At 48.2% G+C, this 27366-nt stretch overlaps 1 protein-coding gene and 1 non-coding gene across 2 annotated transcripts; both read left to right on the top strand.

Moving 5' to 3' along the window:
• Positions 1-42: 42 nt before the first annotated feature.
• On the top strand, positions 43-27366 carry LOC8026128 (leukocyte receptor cluster member 8). The gene is made up of 15 exons (XM_029980808.4): positions 43-326; positions 3832-4062; positions 4620-4686; positions 7353-7707; positions 8448-8625; positions 12288-12332; positions 12550-12693; positions 15088-15537; positions 16246-16413; positions 18620-18851; positions 19401-19535; positions 20335-20403; positions 20724-20853; positions 22246-22453; positions 25522-27366. The coding sequence occupies exons 1-15, from the start codon at positions 277-279 to the stop codon at positions 25688-25690; spliced, it is 2631 nt and encodes an 876-aa protein (XP_029836668.2). The 5' UTR covers positions 43-276; the 3' UTR covers positions 25691-27366.
• On the top strand, positions 25819-27366 carry LOC8026127. The gene is made up of 2 exons (XR_006078510.1): positions 25819-25826; positions 26063-27366. It is a non-coding gene; the product is annotated as an uncharacterized LOC8026127 (transcript).

Genomic DNA, 27366 nt, shown 5'->3' with positions numbered 1-27366 from the left:
ATGACTTACTTTTTATCGCGGATGCGGCGCGAGAGAAACTGCGCAATCGAGTTGCTCGGCCGCGCATGCGCATTCGGCGGCTTTTATGCGGTCTTTGGTTGCCTTGCTCGTGGGAGAGAATTTTAAGCTCCTTCTTCGTCGCCATTACGTCGTTCTTGCTTTCAAGAGGATCGGCCCCGCAAAAAAACAGATATTCGCGTTTAACAATCAAGTTTCGTTAATGTGTTCTTCTGCCAGGTGTTCCAGGTATTCCCGCAAACGGAGTCCGCACCTCTGATGGCCGCAGTTCAAGCGTTTGATCAAGTCCCCTGCCCGAACCTTTGGGAGTGAGTTCAAAACGTTCGACTCGCTGATTTAACAAAAATGTATACTATTCGACACTCGTTTTCTGTCAGTCTGTGACTAATGTGTGAATGATTTGGCGCTGGTTTTAGTCAAATGCAAGGCCGACGATTGGCATGCTCGTTCCAGCCCTCGGAGCACGTACGATAGGCCTAAATTTCGTTCGGCAAATTTTGCAATTCATACCTTATCAACGTCGGTGCTACCCGATATCGTGATAATAAAGACATTAGAAGGATTACGATAGACGTAGGAACATCTGAGCCCGTGGCAGGTTTGACTAGTGCCATGGCAGCTCGTGAAAACCCGTTGAAACCGGTCCCATGCGTCGACTAGCGAAAAGTAACTTTAGAAGTTCTAGCAGACTTGAAATAGGAAGAAAGAAACAAGTAATTCGAGCTCGCATTATGCCTTCAGCTTCACCCAATCCTTCAAACGACGTCGACAGCTTTTGAGTTTGTCCCCCGCTGCGGAGTAAACTGTCGGCGGCTTGGCACAAGCTCATTAGTGTGTGACCAATTAGTCTGCTCATTAGGGCAGACACTTAACCTTTTTTTTTTTTTATCATTTCATGCGGACCTTGTTCGAGTCGTTATTCGCTGTTCATGAACATTGGACCCTTGGATGGGACTTATAGGCCGTTGATATAATTCTGTAGGTTTTCCAATTCCATAAACTGACCACACAGCTTTTTTGTGTGTTCTTCACTTCCTGCACTGAGCTACAAGTTGAGTTGAGTTAAATAAGCTTCTTAGAAACACATGCCGAGGAACGGGAATATGCATATGGCTGACCTAAAGGCACTTAGAGTATGGCCAATGAATGCAATTTCTGGGGGTGTTAAATTCAAATAAAATTCAAAGCATTTATTTGCATTTGCAAGTACAGATGCTGGTGACAGGAACAAAAAAAAGCCAATCTTTGTTGGCTTGACTGGCAATCTGTTCTGCCAGGTTAGCGTCACAGCCATTTTGATATATGCTTTGCACCTACATCACATACTGGCAGCGTCCATATTGGTGTTTGCAGCGAGGGCTCTAATGAACTCTGCTGTGTTCGGCTGGAGTAATCGCTTCCAAGCAAGAAAGATGACACCAGCAATGTTGCACGCTTTGAATCGGCTCCCACTCCGATAATTGACAAGGATTTGTAGATGAAATAATTTACTAAATATGGCTACTTTTTGCTGCATATGCTTAATTGAATGGTCTTCTGGTTTTTTTTTTGGGGGGGGGGGGGGGGGGGGGGGGTCAACTGTGCGGCAAACCATGGCTTAAATAAGCATTGTTGGTAAGGCTCTTGGCTCCCTCAAGGTTCTTGTGGTGGCAAACTTCATAATCGCGGTGTCACCATAGCACTGTCAAAGCTAAGGCTTGTCCCGAAAGATGCACTTTCACATGCTCCGGAGATGGAAATAAAAAAAGCATGTCTCCACCAACAAGGCAGGTTGCGACGCAAAGTGATTGGCTCCCGCTAGCTAGGAGATACATGCACATGAAAACGTTGCAACCCCCTGTGAATGCAACGCTTGCATTGTTTAACGGCGCTTTGCATACTCAAAAAAGTAATATCTTACCTTGCCAACAACTACAACTTCTTCACTCGCAAGAATTTTCAGTCGTGGTTCCTGCACCGAGGCGCTTGTCAAGCAGTTGTGGAACTCCGGGCATTTGTGTGCTTTCAACTTTTTCAGCGAAAGAAAGCTTGTTTTTGCAACACGGTGATCTTTAACGTCTTCAACCTTCAGACCACGCTTGCTTCGGCCATGGTCTCTTCGTCTGTTAGCAAGAGGGATCCTTGCCGCCGCACATCGATACTTTGTGCTCGTATTGCAAACGCATCGATGCCGGCAACTTCCGCGTGTAAATGCTCAACGTCACCATTGCAAGTGTGCGTGAAGACTGCATACCTTTGTGAAAGAAATGGTACGCATCTGCATGCACCTGCTGCAAATGGCACGCAACGCCTTGGCAGGCGCATACGCGTGCCGTGCGCAGTCGGCGCAGTCAACCTCCAACATGGCGCAGTGCCCCGCACCTTTCCTGGTGCGACATCACATGCAAAGAATGTATATGGTTCTTGCGTATGACGTCTCGCTGCACTGATGGTCATTCATACTTGTTCTTGACGAGGGGAACAAATTCGGTGGTATTGAATGGAAGCTGCAGAAGGTACGGCACTCGGCAGCAAGACCTCCGCATCGACTGCTGATGGGGGCATCGGTGCATGCATGCGTGCACAGAGCCACCATGTTTTCTTTTTTACCCAAGCACTTTAGTGTCCGTGAGATTGTGATGTTTCACGGATGACGCTTCTGTGTTCTGATGTCATCGGCGTTGTAAAAGCTCGTGATATCCTCGCATGAACACTGGTGGCTTCTTATGACACTTGCGTCCCGTGGCCATGTGCTTTCCTGGTGGTCGCGCAACTCCAGAATGTCACTTGAAGTAACGTCATTCTTTTTATTGAGGTTGGCGTCTCGTTAATGATCCATGTTCATCTCATTGATGAGCTTCACCAGTCGGCTTTTTGTCTAACACATTATGATTGAAATCTCATTTATTGATGAGGCCCTCAACTAATTTGTCATTCAAGTTGGGTCCTTCTATTTGTTCTAGTTTTCTTTGCCCTATAGTCTATGCTCTATGCAAGTGAAAGGCTAAATCAACTCGCAGGCTTTGACAGTGCTGTATCTTAAAAACAGCTAGCGCAAAGGACAAGGGCAAGTAGAAGACTCGACAGGACAGGTGCTACTTTCAACTGACATTTTAAAAAGGAGACAGAAAAGGAAAAGAACAGTTTTCTACTTGCCCTTGTCTTTCATGCTAACCGTTTTTGAGACAACCAACTAGGCCATTAATTTCTATGGTTACAGTGCTCTACACTATGCGTGAGACGAAATACCATGGAAGTACATTGGACGTCTACCATCGAGAAGTGGAATCAACATGCTGTGAATTTTCGGAGGACCAGCAGAGACTAATAATTCACCAATATCTTTTTTCCTTGTGACATGCGTAACTCTCACTTGCATTTGGCGAGTGACAGTTTATTTATTTTATTTATTTATTTCAAGTAGTACCCTCAGGGCCACGAGGGCTTCATTTGTCTGTGGCAAGTTGTGATTTCAAACTCTGTTAAGGTTTGCTACCTTTGAGAAGTGACATTAGCAGACTGTTTAATTTCAGAAGGGTGTCAGAACTGGCGGAAGCTACCAGAATAGTTAAGTGCAATTGATGTCGTCTGCTAGGCGCCGTCTTTGAAGGGAGCCGTTAACAGAGTGGAACCCATGTCGGAACTTGTGGAAAGTTGTTATTGGGCATTGTTTTTCTTTCATAACCTGCACTGGACGTGTAAGGCAACCGGGGCCGTCTGCTGGGCACTAGCGTCGAAAACGACGTTAGCAGACTGGTTCATCTTAAAGAGTGTCTCAACTAGCAAGAGGTAGTAAATGGTTATTGACATCATATTGTTTCATAACCCGCGCAGGAAGAGCGAGGCAACGGGCATGGCCGACATGCAGGCGGCGCCGGTGGATCCCAGCCAGGCCTGGGAAAATGCCCGCAAGGCACTGGAGAAGGTGCAGACAACCGCTGGCAGTAGCCCTGCCAAACCCACCGCCGGAGCCGACATGGCCACCGGCTATGCAGGTGGCTATGGGTACGGCTACTGGGGACAGCAGCCGCAGCAGCAGGGCTGCATGTACCCCGGCTACATGGGGTGCGTAGCTTCCTTTCTTTTTACAGCAGAGCTGTAAGGGCTAGTTTCCCCAGTATTGTGTCTGCGGGCAAACAAATGTCGACACAAGACTCTGGACAGCTACCACCAGCCTTTCCACTCTGGCTTGCCGACTTGCAAGCGGCCATTACTTCATTCCCACTATAGTACAGCTTCGCTGGTCTTCTTCCTTCACCCGAGAGGAGAGGCTGAATGTTTTTCACCAGCATATGCTGGTGGCTTGTGTCCAAATTTCTCTAATTTGACCGTGGAAACAGACTGCCAGTAAAAAGCATTGAATTTCGGAATAACTCTTTTTTTCTCATCTTTTTAATTTTTTTTTTTTTTTTTTTTTTTTAACTTGGGGTAAAACATTGGTTTGTGAGTGGGTCCTCCCCCTTTGTTGGCGTAGCACAGCAAAACCTTCTTGAAAGTGTCGAAGCTCTTTAAAAAGTAGCGGTCTTTGGTGTTGGCATTGTTTGGAACGTTTTCGAATTCTTTTGCTAGGAGCTTGCACAAACCACGTGCTCATTGTGGCGTACCTGTCATTTGCCGCACAGGTACAACGGTTACGCTCAGTCTCCCGGTCCGGGAATGCCCGGCGGCTATGGCTACTATCCGCCCTACGTAAGTATGAGAGTGGCGGTCAAGGCCGTTTGGTCCTTGGCGTATTGTTTTGCACGGTCACGAGTTGTTTTGTGGAGCAGTTTCAATGTGTAGGCTGCTGGATTTTGTTGCCCACTCTAGAACTTTGATATCCGTCGCATGCGTTTACTACTTGTGGCAGACTTGTTCTCATAACTGTCCGAAGGTGATGCAAGCGTTCAATGGAGGGTGGCCAAGGCAATGTATTGCCCGGTGGCTGTTCAGGTGTGAAGTGGAATGATGGTGCATAGAACAGGGTGCAACAATGGATGGATGCAAATGGGCAGTAGCTCGTACCACCTAGCCTAAAAACCAGAAGTATGATTCATCCCATCGACCTTCTATGCCAAACTTGGCGTAAACGTGCAGTTGTAGGATGCTTTTTTTTTTTTCGGTAAATTAGTGGTGTACTTCTGTTTCGACACCAACTTTGAATTTTAAGATTTGTTGTTTGACGTTCTACTGTGCGAGAAAAGTGTGATAGGTCCGCACTTCGTGCTTGCACTGCATACCTTGCATTGTGCCAGAACAGAAATTCACGAGCGGAGGTTTCCAAAGCGAAGGTGGCAAAGATACCGTTCCCTTCTATGGGCCTTGTATTTTATCTTGTGAAATGAGCAGGCACTCTTGTAAGTTCTTCCGTTTTTCTTATTTGAATGGAGCCAATCTGCTTTGCGACCGGGTCTCCTTCGTTCGTCCAGTTTTATTTCCACGTTGCTTTAAGGGGGGACACTACCTTGAATTGCACTTTTTTTTTTTTTCAAAAAAATGCATATTCAGAACTGCAGAGTTTTGGCATATATGGATAACAAAGAACACTCTCACAAAGTCTTGTCAATGTGCACTAACAAACAATGTCAAAAATAATTATTCTTCATATGTTGGTGAGGTGGCTGCACTGCGTAGCACTCGTTTTCCAAAAGTGAAAATAGCTGAAAGCGATGTCAGCAAGCAATGTCGGCATATCAGAAGTTTGAGGAAGACATCACCTACACTGCTGGAAAGAATTTCTGACATTTAAGATGTAAAAAGAAATTTTTGAAACGTCATCTTGAAACTTCAAGTGCATTTTTTTCAGCTTCACTTTTTAGTGTCAAATATCAGTTTAGGAAAGCTATCATTTCATAATCAAATTCTGCATGCAGATATATTTTGGTTTTTCTATATTGAAATTTTCTGGAGAACACTAGTGTGAACTTACTTTCTGCATTTTATGCTCTTTTGTTATGAAAAGTTTATATTTCTTTTAAAGGGGCGGTGCAACGATAGTCAATTGGAATGTTTTTCACTTTACACGGGCTTACTGGCACTAGTGGGACTCAAGGATACCCGCACGCAACGCCACTGACCAAGAAACTCCTTTGTTGCACTGTAATTTCGAGGACAAAACCGAGCGTTTTCATTCAATCTCTCCTTCGCAAAACCTGATGACGTAGCTGGGCGGTAGCAGTACCGCCCAGTGACGATATTTGAATGCGGCTCATAGATTGGACCCGAGCATTGCGTCGGCACTCGATGTGGGCTCGTGATAATCTATAGTTCGAGAAGCATTCAGGTAGTATCCTGTGTCCAGTCCGCTGCAATGACGACAACAGCCGAATCATAACAATGTTTGGAACGCAGCGCGTGTCCTGTGCCTTGCCAAGCCTATGATCAACATTGGCGGCACATAATCGGCTCCAGATCACGTGGCCGCTTGTTCTGGCTGCGAGTTGAGGCAATGAACTCTGCTTGTTTTTTTTTAATTTTTTTACTGCGACTTCGATTGCGTGTGGTGAAAAACGAATGGGTATTTCACAGGTCATTAACGTCAGGTATCCGCTCTAAGCGGTATTTCCGCAAAATACAAAACTCGTTGCATCGCCCCTTTGATCAAATGTACACCAAAAAAAAAAAAAAAAACTTTTTTCCATTATTTTTTTGTAAATAAATTTTATTATTTTTGAAATTCCTTTTCATAGTCGTCTGAAGTAAGTATTTTGCTGTATGTTCCAGCAAAAAAACTGGCCATTTTCATTATCCTTTTTAAACGATAGCTTTCCTCAGCAGATACACTTTTTTTATTATGAACTTTTATGCAACTCATTGTGGGATAAATTTATAGGGTTGAAAATTTCCACAGCATCCTTGTCCAGTGCTATGAATACACCCTGCAAATTTATGCAAATAAGACAAACGGTTCAAAAGTTAGCCTTCCGGAGTAGTGTTTCCCCTTAAAAACAAAACTTGAGTTGATGGTCGGTGCTCCGATCGTGCACACTTCGTTCTCTTTAGTCGCTGACGAGATGAACTGACAGGGTGGTTCTTTAGTTTTCCCACCTTCGGCGCTAGCTTTATAACTTCAATAACACTGGGGTGTCTCAAACAAACTGCATAAAAAAAAAAAAAAAAAGCAACGAGTGCATGCTTTTTTTTTTTCCTCTCTCTCTTTCTTTTTATTCTTAACACACTTTCATCATAATCTTGGATATTTTTTCAGGTTGTGTCGTCTTTTGCTTACCTGCAGCCTTGCGGCTGTGTCGTGTCTGGCACTCTCCGGCTCGTTTGCCTCTCCGTTTATTAATACAGTTTCATGCTTTTCCTCGTTGCCTCGTTTTGTGTTTTGTCACCGATCACATTTGGCCTCCGGCTCGCCCTCCGTCTCGCAGGACATGTACAACGGGGGCTACTACCCGGTCCCCTCGGCAATGCCCTGCCCCCAGACCCCGGGAGGGCCCTCCCCCAGGGGCGGGGCCCAGCAGACTCCACCCCCTCCCCCCGGGGAGCAGCCCGTTCCCCCGCCCCCTTCGGAGGACGGGGAAGCGGGTTCCGACCCCGGCCAGAACTCGCAGGCCCCGCTTGCAGGCCCACCGCAGGGGTACGGCGGTGCCGGCAGCTACGGTCCCGGCCCGGGCTATGGATTCTACTACGGCTACGGCGGCAACGGCATGGGCGGTCCCGGTGGGGAGGGGCCCCAGCAGAGGCCGCCACCCCCGCAGTTTGGCGGTGGCATGCACGGGAAGCGTGAGTGTCCTTGTGGGGGGGGGGGAGGGGCTTGGCGGACTGGGGAAGGGAGGAGGAGCAATTTCAGTTGAAGGGAATGTGAGCTGATTGTACAGTCATAAGGGGCATTCAGTTAGACTCTGAGGTTGTCTATTTATGGTGATAACTCAATCTACAGGCTCTGAGCATTCTAGCAAACCTGAAATTGCACTCCTGGGCAGATTTCCCTATTAAAAGTCTAATAATAGATTATGATATGCCCCTCTCTCTGCGCCTTGGAGCAAAATTGTTGGACGGCCCCTTCAAACAATAACTGCTGTATTACGTGCCAAACTCTCAAGGATTTGACGTTTTTGTCCAAGTATAACGTGCAATGAGCCTCAAAAGAGCGATAACGGTAATGTTCAGAACAAGCCAATACGGCTTGTTCCGCACCACGACGGCGGGAGAGTCTGCCCGTAGACTCCACACAAAGACTTGCCAAAAAGGTAAACGTGTTCAAATACTGTACAAGCCATACGGGTCAAAGAACCGGCCAAACTTGTTCAAAATATTAATGGCAGTTTACCATTGAATTTGGAAGTTTTCAGGATTAGATGATGCCCCCAAAAGTAAGGAGTACATTTCTCTTATAAAAGAAAGGTTCAGAAGGGCATTAGAACTTCTATTTTGTTTTCTCCTTGCATTTGGCTAGAGAAAATTTGGAGCCGCGACGAAGGAAGTGATTTTTCGGTTTTGTGCCCTTGTTTGCGCGACTGCAGAGGCCCCGGGTGCAGGGGGCGTCCGCTTCAGCCTGCCCAAGCGGGGCCCCAAGGGCAACAAGTTTGGCAGGGGCGGCTTCCAGCAGGGACGCATGATGGGACCTCAGCAGCAGGGACCCCCGGGACCCAACCAGGAGCGATGGGCGCAGAACGCTGCGCAGAGGCTGGAGGACCGCATGTGAGTGGGACGTGGTGCGCTCATTTCCACGGGGTGTAATGCGTTCAAGGCGCAACGCCTGGAACACATCGGGTTTGCTCGGAATGCGCCGTCAACTGGCGCATTTGTCTAGTTACCTTACCTGGTACATGTTGAATGGCGCGTATGTTTAGATGCAGCATATCCATATGCGGCACTCGGACGCGTTATCAAACAGCCTAGGCACAATGCCTTAAATGGGTTGTCAAATGGCATGTTTGTCTAGGCATTGTACCCTGTAATGCATTGTCAAGTGGCGCATTTGCCTAGGCACACCGCCTGCGATGTTCCAACTGACACGCTTGCCAAGGCACGGCCGTCTGGGACGCGTTGTCAAATGTTGTGTTGGCCCAGGCACAGACAGTGCGTGGAATGCATTGTCGACCCCTGGGTTTGCCTCGTCTTTGTTTTTTTTTCCATTCGGTCTCCTGTTGCCAATGTTGTACCTGCATAATAGCGTGAATCGCCACGATCCTGGCAGTGCCACAGTAGCATCGGTGAACGCTGCCAGTCCTGCTGTAAAGACTGGTGCGGAGTGCCAACATCAGTGACCCATAAAATAGCTTCTGGTATCCTATAGCTTTTTTGCACCTGCCACTTTTTTTTAAAGTGTGCGAGTGCTATTTATGTATAACTCAGACAAAAAGTGCAGGCAAAACCTCCAAAAAATCAAATTTATGCAAAAAAAAAAAAAAAAAAAGTTGACCTTGAAAAACGACATCTGTACCTCAGCCAACATCTAGAGAGTACTCCCACAAAGTTTCATTTGTTAAAACTACATAGTTATTTCTTGGCAAATTATTTTCAGTCCACCAATGCTAAAGAAAAAGAAGAGGTTCGAGCACTTCGAACACTTTTTTCTCTGTTCCACTTCTTGGCATAAATTTCACTTAATAAATCTATCATTTCAGTATGAAACTATCGAGACTTAATTTTTTCAGCCTATATGCTAAAATTTAAAGGGGCACTGACTCATCAAAATCTTTTTATTTATTTTATTTATTGATACTGCAACCCCTGAAAGGGATTTTAGCAGGTGGGTATACACTTGATTGACAAGACATGCAGGCATACAAAATAGCAAACAAGTCGCAGAAACAAACAAACAAATATTTTTCAGAGGGACAAAACTAATTTAGAAGGGATTCAAATAAAGATGATGGCTGCATAATGACACTTTCAGAAAGGCTATTCCAATCAGTTACCGTTCGCGGAAAAAAAGAGTACTTGAAGCAATTATTGTGTGATCGAAAAGGAGTTATTGTTAGCGCATGCCTCTGACGAGTAGCGTAGCCTGATGAGAAGTTTATTAAGTGAGACAGATCTATCCTATAATGTCCATTTATTAATTGATAAAAAATTTTAGTCGAGAATGCTGATTTCTGAGAGATAATGACTTTAAGTTGGCTCTGGTTAAAAGTTCTGTTATAGAGGTTTGTCCGAAGCTATTGTAAATGTAGCGAACTGCCTTTTTCTGCACACGATCCAGCTTGTTAATGTTTAGTTTGGTGAAGGGATCCCAAATGATAGCCGCGTAATCTAATGTTGGCAAGACTATGGCTTTATATGTTAAAAGACGCAAGGAAGGGGTAGAAAGTTTTAGAGTCCTTCTAAGAAAGACAAACTTTCGAACAGCATTTGAAGTTACGTAGTCAAGCTGTTTTGTCCAAGTAAGATTATGAGTGATCCATAATCCAAGGTATTTATATTGTGTTACTTCTGATAGAAGAATATTATTAGTATTGTAAACAAATTTTAAAGGATTTCTTTTATGTGTAATTCTCATAAAAACAGTTTTTTCAAAGTTAACAGTCATTTGCCACTGCGTACACCATTCCGTGATTTTTTTTAAAAGCTCTATTCAACAAAAGCTGATCGGAAGTACTAGCTATTCCTGAGTAAATTATACAATCATCAGCGTATAACCTGATTTTTACCGGAACATCTTCTACTATATCATTAATAAACAACAAGAAAAGGAGAGGTCCGAGCACAGAGCCCTGGGGAACGCCAGAGTCAACCGAAAGTTGTTCAGAGCAATATTCACCATAAACTACAAATTGTCGACGATTTGAAAGGTATGCTGAAATCCATCTAACTAACTGTGTGTTCTTACATATTTTTTCCAATTTGTATAGTAACTTTTTGTGCGAGACCTTATCGAATCTTACATATTTTTTCCAATTTGTATAGTAACTTTTTGTGCGAGACCTTATCGAATGCCTTCGAAAAATCCATAAAAATAGCTTCAATTTGTTTTCTATTGTTTATTGCCCACGAGAAATCGTGAACAGTTTCAATTAATTGAGTACATGTTGAAAAACCTTTTCGAAATCCATGCTGATTTTTAGTCAAGATGTTGTGTTCGTCTAGGAATTTTGATAAATGATTATATATTATATGTTCAAGAAGTTTACAAGTAGTTGAAGTCAATGAAATTGGACGGTAATTTTGAATGCGGTGCTTGTTTCTGTTCTTATGAAGTGGTTTGACTCTGGCAGTTCTCCAGTCGTCTGGAACCCGACCTTCGGACAGCGATCGTGAAAACAAAACAAAATTTTTATTATCCGAAACGATTGAAAACAATGCCGGACATTACCCTCAAAATTTGAAATTTGGGAATTCAGTATTTGTGAAGTAAAATAACAATTTCCAAACAATGAATTCGAAGTTCCCGCGCGATCCGTGCCAGTGCGTTGATGTCAAATATTGCGGAGTCCTGAGAGTCCACTTTCTTTCATGACTCCCTGCTGTTGCCATGGCGACTCAAAGCGAGGAGAAAAGGAGCGAGCGTCGGTGTTGGGAGGGGGGGGGGGGGGGGGGGGGCGGGCGGGCGGGCGGGCGGGCGGGCGGGCGGGCGGGCGGGCGGGGCGGGCGGGCGGGCGGGGGGCCAGTTTTGAGCGGTGTCGCCTGTTTTTCCACGGGAGGATACAAATCCAGGAGACAGCACCACAACGAACTCCCGATTTTTGGTATTTCAAAAAGAAGGGCCATAGTGCTTTCACAATTGCGTTAGAAAACATGTTTTAGGATTGCCGTTATTAAATGTTATAGAGATGTCGCCTACAAAACTTCTAAATTTCATGATTCTTGACGTCACGAATCAAAAGAAGCAAGGAGGCTAGAGGTGAAAGAATCAAACAGCAAAAATAAAAAGGCGCGCGCCGCAAAATTTTTTTCGCAATGCGGTTTTTTTTTGCATGTCTCTGACTGCAACTTGCATCGTTTTAGACAATAAAAAAAATACGACCTTTGGGGTGTCAGTGCCCCTTTAATGACATAGATTTTGCATTTTCATGTTACTTTTTCATTATATATTTTTTTCTAAAATGTTTTATAGTATTTGGCAACAGGTGTTCCAGTATGCAGTGCGCCATAAAAAATATGTGGTTATCAACACAATTTCTCAACAATAGGCGATTCAATGAGCAGATTCCAATGCAAGCTATGCTTTACTTTGTTCTGGGGGTATAGCACCTCATCATAAAATTGGCTTACAGGACTGAAACTTTGTGCATGCCATTCTTATGTATGGTTACGAACACCACCCACAGATTTCACTATGATTGAGAGAGCAGTTAAAAAGTTGACATTCCCGGGTAATGCCCCCATAAAAGATTAATTTTTCTTTTTTATTATTACAGGGCCAACCTGACCCCCCACGGCCGTGACTGGCCAGAAAGCCTCAAGTAAGTACTTGTTAAATGAAGTGTCAATTAGTTTGTAAAGCATGACACAGCATCACGGGTAGGGAGAAAAGAAAACATCTAATTTCGAAGAACACGAGCGGTAGAGACAAGGCGGACAATCCGTTTTGTAGTACGTTTCTCTTTGCGTTCTGAAGCGACGCAAACTCGTTTGTCCGACGGGATGCTGAACGAACCCTCTTCCTCGTCGTGCTTTCAGACGCTACGCCATGCGTGCGTTTGGCAAGTGCAAGTCGGATCTCGACAGGGACCAGGTGGAGATTGTGCTGAAGGGGAAGCTGATCAAGATGCACCGCGGTGGGGACATGTGGGCCATGGACTGGGACAACGAGCCCCTTCCCAGGTAGTACACCCCTCCCTTCAACGCCCATTTTACGCAGAGCAATTTAGGGCTGCAACTTCACCGCAAACGAAAAGGTTGTCCATCTCTTCAATTAATCGATCAATCCGCGTTTTATTGTGCCCCAAACAGCTAATGAGGCCTTTGAAGGGTTACACTTGCGCAAAGTGAAAGACGAGCAGACCAAGATATTTTCACACTACAAAGTGAGCTTCGTATTGCACTTCTTTTTAAAAGGTGCAAGGGCAGCGAAAAGGTTCACATTAAGGTTAAAATACTCGTCATACATGGTCTGCATCCGAGTAGACGAAGAACTAGATTTTAGGTTGGGTAAGAAAAAAAACGTAGATTGGTTTTGTTGCTGGGGAACATGAAGTGAGATTCTACTCAAGAACGGGGGAATCAATAGCATTGAGCAGTTTTTAAAAGAGTGAAACTATGCCGCGAACTAATCGTCTATTCGAAAGACCAAATGTATCGAAGAGACGCACATAATCATAAAGAACTCCGTCCAATGTTGCAATCATAAATACCGTATTTACACGCACAATGAACGCACCCCCAAGTCGGCTCTCAAAATTTCGACTTTTTTTTCACATGCGTAATAAACGCACCCCCAACTCGGACGTAAAAATTTTGATCCCCTCCCCCCACACGCGCGAAATGAACGCACTTTTCTATCCTGGTGCAGCGAGGTCACGAATGCATGGGCAGCGTGCGCGAACAAAACGCCTTGCAAAAGGCGTTTAAAAAAATTCGCAAAGATCCAACGGAAGCAAAAAAAAAAAAAAAAAAAACATGGAGAGGAGCTTTTTTTTTTTGCACAGCTCAGTCTGGACTTTGGGTTCGCGCGCCGCCGCCCGCGAGGAGGTAAGAAAGAGAGGCACTCGAAGCGAACGAAACAGCTTGCGAAAGGCGGCAAAAAAAATAATCTCTGAACTAAGAGAAAATTCAAAACAAAGAGGAGCTTTTTTTCTTTTTTGCACAGCGCAGTTTGGCTAGGGGGGTCGAGCGCTGCGTGCAAGGAGGTAAGAAAGAGGAGCGGAGAAGCCCTCTAGGCAAACGAAACAGCTTGCGAAAGGCGGCAAAAAAAAGAAAAAAAAAACCCACAGAACTGGGAAAAAAACAAAAAAGAGGAGCTTTTTTTCCTTCTTTTTTTTTTTTTTTTTTTTTTTTTGCACAGCGCAGTTTGGTTACGCGCAAAGAGATAAGAAGTTGGATTTTTCAGGATAAAAGGTGTGTTCATTATGTGAGTAAATACGGACAAGTACGACGCAAAAATTTTACTTCGCCTAATGAACGTCCCCCCCAACTTTTCATCGATTTTTCGGAAAAAAAAGTGCATTCATTCTGCGAGTAAATACGGTAATTCTTGGAAGTCGTTGCCGTACGCACTTAACCGTAGCATTTGACTGAAGGCCAGAGAATTTCGTACAATAAAAGAAAAGTTCGACCTTGACAAAACTCGAGACCGAAATACGTGGAGTATGCAGGTGTAAGTACGGAAATTACAGGTAAACGTTCAATTGTTGATAATTTTCTAAACGTGCTACTTAAAAGTCAGGCACGAGTCGGTCAAAACATTAAGGGCACATACAATTGAACTTCTTTAAATGTGTGAGTCGTGCAATTTATAGGGATGGACAATTACATTTGCCTTACAGGAGAAAGAGACAACCTTAATTTTAGTGGGGTTTAAAAGCAGCGAGTTTGTGCAACACCACAGGCGAATCGCATCAGTATCGTTTTGTAACAGTTCAATCAGCAGGCGTGTGGATACTACGATAAATTGACTTGGAGATAAAGTTGGGAGGCACAGGATGTGCGGCGCAGTTTGAGCTGCACCCAATATTGGCTTCTTTGAGCATGGGAGTCTGCCACATAAATCGTCTGCAACCCAGTGTATGCTTCGGTTCCAGCATATGCTCATTGCTTTCTGCCTTGCTCTGGCTGCACGTGCGTTGATGTGCTGTCAAAGGCTGGAAGCTGGTGCCCAAGGCGGAGCATCAATTCGGTTCTTAATAACCTGTCACCAATTGCCTCCTCTATGACATGGTTGCATAGCAGGCTCTCCCGTAGCGTTAGAGAAGTTTTGTGATCAGTGGCATATTGAAGGACGCTGGCGCCGGTCTACAGATTCCCGAGTGGCGGATTTGAATCCCTGCCGAGGTGCTCGCAATCTTTGTGGAAAAGGCGCCGTGTAGTCGAGGTTTCGATTGCACGTGAAAAGGTCCCCCGGTGGCTGAAATCGATTCTCGGCCCTCTGCTGGGTCATGCCAGATGCCCTTCCTTGGTTTGGCATTTCAAACCTCCAAATTTTTATTTGACTCGTCGCCGACTACAATTGTACGAGCCACAACTTCCAAAGTCATAGACTCTCGCGTCCCTTCCCCGCAGCATACACAGCGAGCGCCTGCAGCAGGAGCAGGACAAGCCCGCACCGCCACCGCCGCCGTCTTCGACCGCGTCCCAGCCAACCCCCGACGACAAGAAGGGGCCGCAGGGGACGCAGTCGTCCTCTCTCCTCTCTTCGCCGGCCACACCGGGCCCCGGGGGGGCCCCTCCGGCCCCCCGGAGCAGCTTGGCCCGCAGGCTGGGACACGCGGCACCCGTGTCGAACAGGCTGGGCCCTAAGAGGGCTTCCTCGTCGGAGAGGGGTGGCCGCGAGTCGCCCCCGGGCTACATCCCGCTCAAGAGCGGCGGGGGCCGGAGGTCGGACGGGTGGTCGCGGGGGAACGGGCGTAGGCTGTCCAGGTCTAGGTCCAGGTCCAGATCGCGTTCCAGGTCGAAGACTAGGAGCCCGCCACAGCCGGGACCCAGGGACCGCAGGAAGAAGAGGCGTTCCAGGTGGGCTGTCTCCCTCTGTTGCTCTGGGTTGGGACAGTGCCACCTAGAAGACGAGACACGTGCATGACAAGCGTATCCGCCTTGGCGTCTCCGTGTGTGAACATATCTTTTGTGAGACGCCGATGCTGACGCGGTCTAGGTGGCGCTGCTTGGGGCCACCAGTGACGGCGTTTGGTGGAAGGCTCGTCTTCTAGGTGGCATCTGTTGGGAAGAAACCCCCTATAGGGCAATTTCACGCGACGTGCTTTTAGACGTCTTTATGCACGGAAACGGAGTTTTTCCGGCTCGCTTGCGTTTCTTTTTGTCGCAAGGGAGCGTCATCCCGTGCTCGATCTTCCTGCGTACCCTTCTCTATTTAAACTTGGGACAAGGCTGCGATCGAGAAGTCGACTCGTCGGCCGCCGTAAGATCCTGCCAAGTGCCGCCCGGGTGGCTTGGAAAGGAAAAGAGTCAGCGTAAACTCGAATTTATGCGACCCAAGTGCGTCCCCGATCGTACCCCCAGGTTGCGTCGTTGACTGAACCACGCGCTGGGTGCTTCAGTGTTTCACCGACGCCAAAAACGGCAACGACGACCATGCGGTTCCTTTGTTATCGTCGCACCAGCTGGAGATGCGTTCCAGACACCGTAGTTGCGAGCAAGGTGCGTGGCTCGCATCGGCGTCGCGGCGAACGACAGCTCACCGGCGTTTCCCTCCCTCGCCGACAGCTCTCTGGAGTCCAGCTTGAGCCCGGAGCCGGTGCGCAGCAGCGGCAAGAAGGCGCTGCACTCGAGCGTGTCGTACAGCGGGACCAACCCGAGCCATGGCTTGGGCAAGAAGGGCAAGTCTGCCCAGAACCGCAAGGCCAACAAGAAGCAGAAGAAGCAGCAGCAGATGTAAGTGGCACTCGGTCCTCCCGATCTCGGGATCCGACGGAGCAGTGCAGAGTTAGTCTTCGCTTGACGTGTGAGCGAAGTTGGAGTTTTGAACGCGAGTTGCCTGCACGAGCCCACGTGATCAGTAGCGAACCCCGAAAGCCGCAGCTTACTCTTGTGGCTTCTGCTACGCTCTCACGTAAAGTGAAACGTAGCACATGCAGCACAAGGTAGCGTTGCAGAGCCTAGATCCAGGGTTTTTGTCCCTTCCCCTGCCCATTATGATTTGAATCCATTATGATTTGAATGAATGCATGTTAGAAACCCCAGGCGAGCAGTCATACACTACTGGCTACATTTCTAGTCTACAACAGAGCCGTCCGATTTTCCCATGGGGCCGACTCACTTCCTGCTGTCTGTACATCCATACAGCTTCGCTTCACTATATCAATATCTCCTCTGTAGCAGTTTTTACCATAGGATATACCTTCACTAGGGCGAGCTGTGAGCAAAATACTTCATTGTCCACCGATGAAATCTTAGGCTGCTTGAAAGCGACGTAGCGAAAGCTTATTTCTGCATGCAGTCTACAGTTATGCGGGTTACAATTAATGGCAGCGAGTGAATGCCTGCTGTATTAACCAAAAGAAGCCAGGGACGTGATTGTTGCGCCAAAGTGCTTGCCCTGCTGCATTTCGACAAAATGTGATGAATGTAATGGCCCAGGACCCACAACACGGTCGGATCGTCACAGTGGGCTTCTTTGAATTTTCCGGACTTTCGGTTATCGCTTCAAATAATGCACTACTCGATTTCATCTCTGTATCATCTCCGTACTCGGAAGTCAAGAAATATCCTCATGTTCGTGGTCCGTTCTGGTGGGTTAGATAGCTTCGTTCAGCATGCTTCTCATTGCACACTGGTGCACCGCAGTGAAGCGAAGACAGCAGAGTACGCATTGCGATTCTTCGATTCATGTTTCGCCGTAGAGCAGCAAAGCGAGACATCACACACTCAAGGGTCCGAATATTTTCAATTACAGTCGCCGACCGATTTTTCGGACTTCGCAGGGATCGAAAAAAACATCCGAATAATAAGAACAGTGCGAAAAATCTGCCTTCATTATGTCTAAGCGGGCTTAAAAAGCCGTAAATAGTGCCTTGCTTCGGGTTACGCCTCAGTTTCCATTACAGCAACCTTCTATTAGCTTGAAAATTGCTCCCATCTTTTCTAGCGTTATGGTCGAGTAATTTCTACGCTTCTTAGAGACAGATCGCGATGGCGGAAGAACAGACGGGGCGTCGACGTCCAAGCCAGCATAGTCCGAAAACACGCTTCACCGAGATGAGATCGAGATGAGAGGCTCAAATCCGTGACTGCAATGGCGAATGAACAAAGCAAAATGGTAACAACAATGATGATAATGATTAGCAGCTAGAGAAAATAGCCGTACAGCGTCACGTAGCGGTAGGACTAGCAGCCAATATAAAATCCAAAATGGTCGCTTCTCGGTAGAGTTTCCCACTGTTCGCTCGTGACAATTTTGTTCAAAAAATGGAACTTTCGAACTTCAAGCTGTCTGAAGCATCGGTTGTGAATATGCACTATTTCTGTCGGGTAGGTCACGGTTCCTCCTTTAGGTTTGAGATATCGAACAAGTCCAAATTATCGGCGTCCAAAAAATCGGCCGGCGACTGTACATACAGCGGTGTTCTGATGATATTTGGTTGCAGTTCGAGATTCCGCAAGGATACTTGCATAATACGGGAAAATTTATATGGACCTCTCTATAAGCTCATTTTTTTATGTGTTTCTGGTTTAGTTATTACCTTTCATATGTTCCATCTGTGCACTGACAGGGTAAATTAATGGCTGTGAATTAAAACTCAATTAGCTGGAGGTGTGGATGGAAACTTGAAAATGAGCTTAATGATTTTAACAGGTTTAATACAGTGGAACCCCGTTGTAGTAACTCTGCATGTAGTAAAACTCCGGTTATAGTAAAAGGAAGCACCAGTCCCGACGCCGAAAGGCCGACGAGTGGCCAGAATGGAGGAAGCGCTCGCCCGATTCCTCCCTTCTGTGGGGAGTACTAACTCAGAGACCCGCTCCCGTGGGGGGAAGAGGAGAGAGGGAATGTAGAGCGGGTAACTGTGAATCCGGTTTTGTTCCCGGCAGAAGACTCTGTGGGCCGCCCTTAAACATTTCTTCCCCTCTCGCCCGGCAGCCCCCAGTTCCAGGTGGAGGAGGACATGGTGACGAGCGAGAAGCTGCAGAAGCGGGCGGCCCGCTTCCAGTCGGAGATCTCGTCGGGGCGCAAGAAGCGTCCCTTCTCGCTGGTGCTGACCATCAACAGCGGACCCCTGCTGGATGCCGGAGAGGCCGACCTGGACTGGGAGTCCTTCCCCATCGTGGGCACTTGCAGGGACCTCGAGAAGCAGTACCTGCGCCTCACCTCGGTCAGTCTGCCCCTACCCTCCCTTGTACCGAGCAGTTTGGTCGGTGTCTCGAAGCGACGGCCTCGTGTGGAAGCCTGCGGGGACCTCGCTTCCTCCCGTTCGTGTCGGTCGCACCGTAGCGAGGCCGTGGGTGTCGGCAGCGGAGCCGTGTTTGTTTGATGTCTAGGGAAGCGAAGTTTCGCGGGACATCAAAATCTCTGCCACGTTGCGGTGTCACTCGACATCGCAACTTGGCAAAGAGCGAATGCGACAGCCCCTTTGGCAAGTCAGTAACTGACCAGAGCATGTGGCAGCTTTGCGCGGGAGCGGTGCACTCCGCGTGACTCCCTCCTTATTGGCTCGCTGGGTTTGTAGGTTTCGCTGTTTTCCAACTTGGGGGGAACGGAGCACGCCTTGGCTCCCACGGTGCTGTTGCCTCAAAGAATGTGGAAGAAGGGCCACTGCGACGTTCCTTCTTCGTTTACATTCTTCGAGTTGTTCGTGTCCATCGTGTATTTCGTTAGGTACCTTGCAACTTCCGTCGTTAAACAAATCTCCGCCCAACCGCAGGCTCCCGACCCCTCGACGATCCGCCCCGTGGAGGTGCTGCGTCGCTCCCTGGACCTGGTGAAGGAGCAGTGGCTGCTCAAGCAGGACTACCACTACGCCTGCGACCAGCTCAAGTCCATACGCCAGGACCTCACGGTGGGTGCTGGGACGGGCAGCCAGCGCGTGCTCCGAAAAGCCCCAAGTTGTCGCTACGCTTTGTTGGCCAGCGGGGCTACCTCATTTTCTTCAATGATGGCCGCGCCATTTGTGAACAACATCCGCGCGTTAGCTTTCCCGCCGAGCTCGCATCCAGCAAATTGTTCGGATCATTTCGATGTCCACTCATGAACCAATTTATTCTGAAAAGCGCCCGACGATATTCTCGCATTTTGAACTTTTCGCCTACACCGTGGCGTGCCACCGGGTAGGATGTTTTCGTTAGCGTAGTTCCACTGTTTCGTTGTTAGGAGCTGCCTGGTGCATGCTGAAAGTGACCTTTCCCAGAATTCCTTTGACGTCGAAAATGCGTAATGCGCGGAGGCCTACATGTTTTACCGCTCTCGGAACTAACGGGGAAATGTGAAGATTGACATTGTATGAAAACATTTCGTTGAACGTGAATGTCTTCCCTGGCCAACACCTCTCGCGTTTGCAGCGGCAGTATTTTCTAGCAACGAGGAATTTCAAGAAGGCAGCGGGCACGGGGTCGTGCGTTGATTAATTGCAGGAGATCCAATGAAGGGTTCCCCGTTTCCTCTAGATTTTATTTCATCATTATTTAATTTGTTCCTTGAAAAATATTTGCTTGGCTATTTCTATGCTTTCCACGGTACACCAGAAACAAGTATCGAAACTATGCTTCCTTTCCCCCGAGCGGATGTGAGCCGTGCACTGGCAAGGGTGCGGTTGATGCACTGACTGAACCGGTGCCGTGGCCCTCCTCTCTTGCACGCAGGTTCAGTGTGTCCGAGACGCCTTCACCGTGCAGGTCTACGAGACTCACGCCAGGATCGCACTCGAAAAGGTGGGTGCAAGTTTTTTTTTGTTGTTTTTTACAGCCTAATCGTAACTTCTTGTCTACACTGTCACAATAAAGTCACATGCTCGCGCAGCAGTGCAACGCTAATTATGCTAGCCTTCAGAACATCACGCACACAAGCTGCAACGGGCTCACCTTGTTTGTACGATGGCGTGGACTTCTGGCACTTTTTATCTTCTCTGTGCCTTTGTTGGGCGACTGGTTTCACCTTTCCGAGGTCCCCTTCCTCCTTGGGAAAAAAAGAGACCGGTGTATTGCGTTTTCTGCGTCCCGCCAGTGACCTCGGTGCCGCCCTCTTCCGTCAGGGGGACCACGAAGAGTTCAACCAGTGCCAGACGCAGCTCAAGACGCTCTACCTGGAGGTGGAGGCCGGCAACCGGCTGGAGTTCACGGGGTACCGGATCCTCTACAACGTCTTTGCCCGCAACACCCTGGGTGAGTTGTGCGGCAGGGAGGGACGGCGAGGGAAGGCTTTGGCAACTTTCGGAACCTTGGCAGAGTAGCGTCCCTTTTCAAAACCCCATTGAGGAGCATTGGTGGTCGCCATTTCTCGGGCACGAAGCTTGTGATTGGATTCGAGTACCCGGTAAATGGTGCACACTTTTAAAAAGGGTCTGTTACAGTGATTAGCTGGGCGTAGTGACCGAAGTCGGTATCCCGCCGTGGGACGCATACCGGCCCTGGGTTTCTGGTGTTGGTCCAAGGGGCGGGCTTCCCATTTCGCCCTACTTGGGCAGGGTCGTCGTCTTCGTGTTGGGACTTTGGATTCTGCACGTATTGACTCCCCTTTGTCTTTGGTTTGATTGTGTGGTGTGGATAAAAGTGTATTTTGTTGCTCTGTTTGCGAAAAGTGTTGGACATGCTTAAAGTTGTTGACTAGGGCGGGATTTCAATGAGAAAATTTTGTATTAACCTTATGCCCCTGGAGGCAGAATCACATATTGCCGTTTACTTACATTGGACCATGTTAAGCGAGCTTAAGTCTGCTTACGCCGTGAGCTACCGGGACATAGTGCTTTGTATGAAGCGTGGCAAGCAGTTCAACAAGTGGCTTTGCCTGCGGCATACACGGTATGGTGTCCCGGTGTCTTGAACCTGCAGGGGGCATCTGCTTTAGTAGGTTTTTGGTGGGCGGCGTCGCCACAGACCCTGAGCCATGTGGGTGCTTACCCACCCATGTCTGGCTGTGCGTGGCTTTCCCATGTCCGGGGAAAAGGGCATCCTGGTGGTTGAGTTGAACCCGGTGCAGGTTTGGACCCTTTGGCCCCATCTTCCCGGGGGAGGCAATAACCGCTTTGGTCCCCGCTTCTCGTAGACGAGTGTCCTGGCTTGGCCCGACCAGAATGATTCAATCAGTCGCCTTTCTTCTCCTCTCCTATCTTTAAGTTCCTGCTTCTCCTCCTCTCCTATTTCACCACCTTTGGCGGCAAGGGGTAACCTTGGGTGGCGACTGAACTCTCTTGTTCCACACTTGGGTATAGCATTTTGGTAGCACTGGCAGGGTGACAGAGACAAGCTAGACTGGTTATGTAAAGTTACCTATCCCTTTGTTGGACTCCGTGGTGCACTACAAATGCAGAAGTTTGCCCTTGATGTCGGTTCTAAACAAATGACACCTAAGTCTCACGAGTTGTGAATGCGAAAGCATGAGCCCAGAACCACTTCCGATAAAGTTTAAGCAAGGTTGGAAACGGCTTGTTCAAGAGCTGTACGATTTTTAAAATGAAAGAATACTGCCTCCGACTTTTAAAATTTGTGTGCTGGAGGTCGTTCTACCAGCTTTAATGTCTCTTGCACCTCCGCCTCTTTCTTTCCTCCGCGCTGCAGAGTTGAAGACGATCCTGGCAAACCTGAGTGCCTTGGAGAAGGCGGACGCGGTGGTGAGCCACGCGCTGGCGGTGTGCCATGCTTGGAGCCTGGGTAACTATGCGAGGTTTTTCAAGCTGTACCAGAGCCCGCCCAAGATGTCCGGCTACCTCATGGACTGGTGCGTGTCCAGGGAGCGCAAGGCGGCCCTGCGCGCCATGGTCCGGGCGTACGTATGCCTCCCACCATTGCCTCTTCATCGTAGCAGCGTACTGCTTGTTTCGGGAAGGGGGGGGAGGGAGGGCGGGATTTGTTTGGCCGCGCGAGGTCAACGTTAACTATGCCACGTGTATAAGAGAAAGGATAACTTCTGTTTTTTATTTAAATTTAAACTGCTTATTGCCGAACACTCAGTTTCTGTCGAAACTTTGGTTTGGAACGGATGCCGAAGTGCTTGCCTGATCTGATTCAAAAGTTTCGGGCAATTTTTGGAAATTTTCAACGTGGAAGTGACTTTTATTTTTGGTGGTAGACACCATTCATTCTTACATACTGTAAGCGACTTCATTTTTGTGAATTTTGAAACTTAAAGTATGTTGCGTAAAATTGGTCTCGCGGTTATCTGCTCATGGTAACGAATACAGTGGAATCTCGTTAGTTCAAACTCTCTTAATTCAAACTAACATGCAGGTCTTGTCCCGTGTGTTTCTAGGATGGAAACTCCCTGTAATTCAAACTTTGCATTATTTAAACACAGTTCTGGTCCCCCTCTGATGCAAATTAATGAGATTTCGGTGCACACAACTCATCAGTACAGGTAGCAAGACATTTCCGAATCCACAATTTCCAAAGTTTGCGAAGTATGGAGCCCGTAAAAATGAAGTTGTTTACAGTTTTCGCGGGTTTCTTTGTCCACTGTTTTCTCCTAGAGAATATTCGTGAATCGCTTAGAACTTGGAAAAGGAAACAACGGCAAGTTCCGAAACTTTGGCTTCTCATACCCACCGCTGGCACTGCATTTGGACAAAGTCCAAGCGTTCGGCACTGCGCAGGTTGTTTTCCAAACACCCGGTGCTTAAGTCTGCCACAACTTGGCAATGGGCAAACGTGACTGCCCTTTGCGGGAGAAAGCGCCGCCCCGATAAGCTGTTGCGTGCCTCGCTCTGGTGCATTTATTGGCCCGCCGGTGCCGTGGCGTTTGCCATTTGCCAAGCCGTGGTCGAGTTGGCACCCGCTAGGCTGATAGACGCCCGTCCGGTTCCTACTCTTTCGTCCAGTGTGCTCGCATCGTGACGGTGCCAACCCGGCAATTGGGTCCAACTCCGACGCATTGATTGAATGGTGGCACAGCACTCCTGTCCAACCAGAGTCCATGCTCGCGCGTAGTGTAAGTGCGTCGGGATTCGAGTGTATGCAGTTCTTCCTAGTTCAGTTAGTCAGGTTAGACAGGCTCTTCATTGCAACGAGAACCGCTTCGTTGGAGACCCCGTGTTCAGGGAAATCAGTCTCTCTGGAAAAGGGCGCAGCTGTACAAACTCCCCTTACCACAGTTTTTCTGGGCCTCAGTTGCCTGCATCAGTGTTACATTTGTGCTTCAACCCTGCGTAACTGTGCACTTGTATTGGGCTATGAGTACTACAAGCATGCTCAGACTGTTTTTCTTTGACCATATCTTTACTGTAACTGTATCATCCTTATATTACTATTGTAATATCCCGGGAGATAGCCTGCCTAAAGTTAGGCAACTTTCGGTATGCAATCGCGAAAAGCTGAAAGAATGCTATTTTTAGGCAATGTGTTTCCACCAAACTTGTTATTGCGTCGAGGGGCAAAGAGGCGAGGGTGACTGTACTTCTCGGTCAACAATGTTCGCCTAAATCCGGCCATAGCTAAATAGCTGCATTTACGCCAAGGCCGTCATTGATCCAAACACTACTATAGTACTAAAAAGGGCCGTCTTCGGTGTTTAAACGAACAAGATAGGAAATCGACCCAAAACTAAGGGTGGGGCGTATCTCTGAGAGTATTACAGCATCTGTCATAGTTCACAACTTCTGCAGTTTACAAACTACCTCATTTGCACAAATGCTGCTGCTCTAGTGTGGCCGGCTTACCAACAAGAGGTTCTCATTGCATCTTCGAGTGGTGTTAGTTGAATATGGATTAGACCAGTCGCACTTAATTCTAAACGTGAAGCTGGCCTCGAAATGTAAGGAAAGTGCTCTGGAGTCCGGGTTTTTTTTTTTTTTGGTCGAACTTGCTGATGGACTTAGATTGCAAAGCTTCCTTCTAGAAAGTATAGGGTATTACATTCTCACAGAAACGCTCGCTGAATGCATCGTTGTTTAAATCTTGCTGATTTTGCCATTTGTAGTTCATGGTCCTTATGATGTTTGTGCGTGGTCATGTGGCATGGGTTGATACTTTATCGAATAGAATTGCCGAGGGCCATGTTGCCCTTGGGGTGAAAGGGGTGGGTGTTCTTGACACCTTAGACAGTGTGCTGCCCCCTTTTTGACACCTTGCATGTGGTGTGGATGAGGCAAAAATGCTCTCACTCGGTCATTGTATTGGGTGTAAGCTGTATCAGGCTAGCATATTTGCAACTAACCTGAACTTTAGAGCTGGGTTGACGTTCATTGCATGCAGTGCTGAGCCTGTCTAAGAGCCTCTTTAACTTTTCTGTATACCTAAATTGGTCAACACCGCCTGTTCAAGGACCTTGTGATAAGCAGCTGACTTCAGCTGGTTGCCTTCAGCATCTGGACAGGCGTTGCGCTTTCGACACTGATAGCATGTCTCATATTTGTGCATTTTCGGCCACTTAGAACAGTTCTGTTCACCCTAAACTATGGTTTTCTAGAAACTCGTTTAGAAACATACCATTAAAGTCTGGTCTTGCTGCATATGAGAAATGCAGTCTTGCAACGCAGTTGTTAGACAATCTTGCTGATGGATCTTATTTCTTGTGATCCTTAGTGTGAGCATTGGGTTTGTAGCATTGGTTTTTGTATGGCTTGAATTTGGGGGATTCAGAAGCCTAAAAAGGTTCGGATAGGGTTTCTAGATTTTGTGCTTGCACGGCTGGGCATATCTCAATCTTTTGGGGTTGGTTCATTCTGGGGCTAAGAAGTCAAGGGCGTTACGGGTTATAGTTATGCTTAAGAGTGCTTGCGCATCTTTCAGCCACAGCTAAGGTGAGTATTGCCACCCTGCTCTAGCTGGCTGGGGGTAGCGCTAGGTGTTGGTGTGGGGTGCGAGTGCCCTCTCCTAACCCGTGGCGTCCGTCTGTTGTAGATACCGGCCAGTTTTGCCCGTAGCGTATATTGAGCGTGCGTTGGGCTTCGCCGGCCGCGAGGAGGTGCTCGCGTTCCTGGCCGAGCTTAGCGTCACCCTGCTGGACGAAGACGGGGAGCAGGCCAGCGTCGACTGCAAAGAGTCCCTCGCGGCGGTGCTCGCCAGCTAAGGGGCGCTCTCTCCTCCTTCCTTGGCAAGCGCGTGCTCGCAAGGCTACCATTCTCCGGTCTTGCGTTCCCTTCCTCCCTCCCCGCCCTAACCTTCTGTCGGAGCTCGTTTCCCGGAAGGAGATCTGCCATGGGGTGGTAGGCCGGCCTCCTCCCCAAGGCGGCATCCTCTCGCTCTATCCACCACTGCCAAAGGAGCGACCTCACACGGGTTGCAGCGGAAGAAAGAAGACCACCGTCGGGGAAAGGGGTGCCCTTGGACTTTGGTGCGTGATTGGCAAGGGGTCATCAAGAGGAAGGGGTTACGCCCGTCACGGGCTCTCTGGCTCTGTCGGCTAGAGGCCGGCGGCCCGTGAAACCAGCGAGGGTTCCAGTTCGTCGGGTGCCAGTTTCATTGGCCACCAGTCCTGTCTGGTGCCAGTTTCTTTGGCCACCAGTCCCGTCGGGTGCCGGTTGTGGCTGCCACCTGTTTCATCGGGCTGGTGTCATCCGCTACCAGTCTCGTCAGGGGGTGGGGGGGGGGGGCCGGTTTCATCGGGCACCAGTTGCACCGGGTGCTGGTTGCGGCCATCACCAGCTTCGCCAGGCTGGTGTTGTGTTCTACCGATCGCGTCGGGAGGGGCTGGTTTCGTCGGCCACCAGCTTCGTCGGGCTGGTGTCTTCTGCTACCGGTTTCGTCGGGAGGCGGTTTCATCAGGTGCCGGTTCATCAGCCGACAGTTTCGTCGGGCTGGTGTCACCTGGTACCAGTTTCATCCGCTGCCAGTTTCCTCGGGCCAGTGTCTTCAGCGGCCAGTTTCATCGGGGCCAGGTTGGCTCGTGGCAAGTTCGTCTGGATCCCGATTGGACTCTGGTTCATCGTCATCTCAAGAGGGGGGATGGGAAAGCGTAGTAGGGTTCCTGAGGTGCACGGTGTGGGAGCACCGGTGGCTCGTCGGCGCTGCCTTGCCCCAAGAGGGCACAAGGCGGCTGTGGCATGGCTTGCCACACTGCTACTCCTAGTCTCTCTGCCACGCTACAAGGGGCTTGTTTTGAAGTTTGCCCTGAAGACCAGTCGCATCTGGAATTTCCTGCGGGCCTCAAGGTTCCTGTCCAGGTTTGACGCGACAGCAGGGTCCATTGCAGTGTTCCGGCCCAGGAGCATCCTTTCATCTTCAAGGTCCCACAAAACAGGAGAAAAGATCACATTTGGCTGCAGCAGTTAACCAGAAGCACGTCAGATCTTCCAGGGATGTGGTTGCTGTCTTCCAGAGCGAGGTCTCCAGAGGAGGCAAGAGGTTCCAGGACAAGACGAAGACCGTTCCGAAGACACTGCTGCGGTTCACTAAACCGGCATCAGTGAGTAACGTCAACAGAAAGGTAATATGGATTGTTTGTCGATGTGCCAAGAGTGTCGTCATCCGATGGCCTGCATCTGCAGCAGTGAGTTCCACAGACTTTTCCAAAGAAGTGTCTCACCTGCAGTGCCAAGTCAGCAAAATGGTGAGAAGGTTGCAGGATCAGATGCATTTCGACCAGTCGTTGATGGGATACAAAGTTGTGATCTGGACAGATTTAATTGGGACAATGCAGCTTTGCCTTCCCTGTAAATTATGTTGTATATAGAAGTTGTACATAAAATCTGTACATACATCATGTACATGTGCTTGTAACAAAATAAAAAAAAGCCTTGTGGTGAC

The sequence above is a fragment of the Ixodes scapularis genome, unplaced genomic scaffold (genome assembly GCF_016920785.2).
Source record: "Ixodes scapularis isolate PalLabHiFi unplaced genomic scaffold, ASM1692078v2 PGA_scaffold6__148_contigs__length_123643588, whole genome shotgun sequence".
NCBI classification, from domain to species: Eukaryota; Metazoa; Arthropoda; class Arachnida; order Ixodida; family Ixodidae; genus Ixodes; species Ixodes scapularis.
The sequence above is the reverse complement of the archived record's forward strand: the minus strand, read 5'-3'. Positions and strand labels throughout refer to the sequence as shown.

Coding starts and splice junctions, on each gene's coding strand:
- LOC8026128 (XM_029980808.4), top strand. CDS start 277: ATGGCCGCAGTTCAAGCGTTTGATCAAGTCCCCTGCCCGAACCTTTGG. Junction 4,687..7,352: donor ATGGCTACTATCCGCCCTAC/GTAAGTATGAGA, acceptor TCCGTCTCGCAG/GACATGTACAACGGGGGCTA. Junction 22,454..25,521: donor CTGCGCGCCATGGTCCGGGC/GTACGTATGCCT, acceptor CGTCTGTTGTAG/ATACCGGCCAGTTTTGCCCG.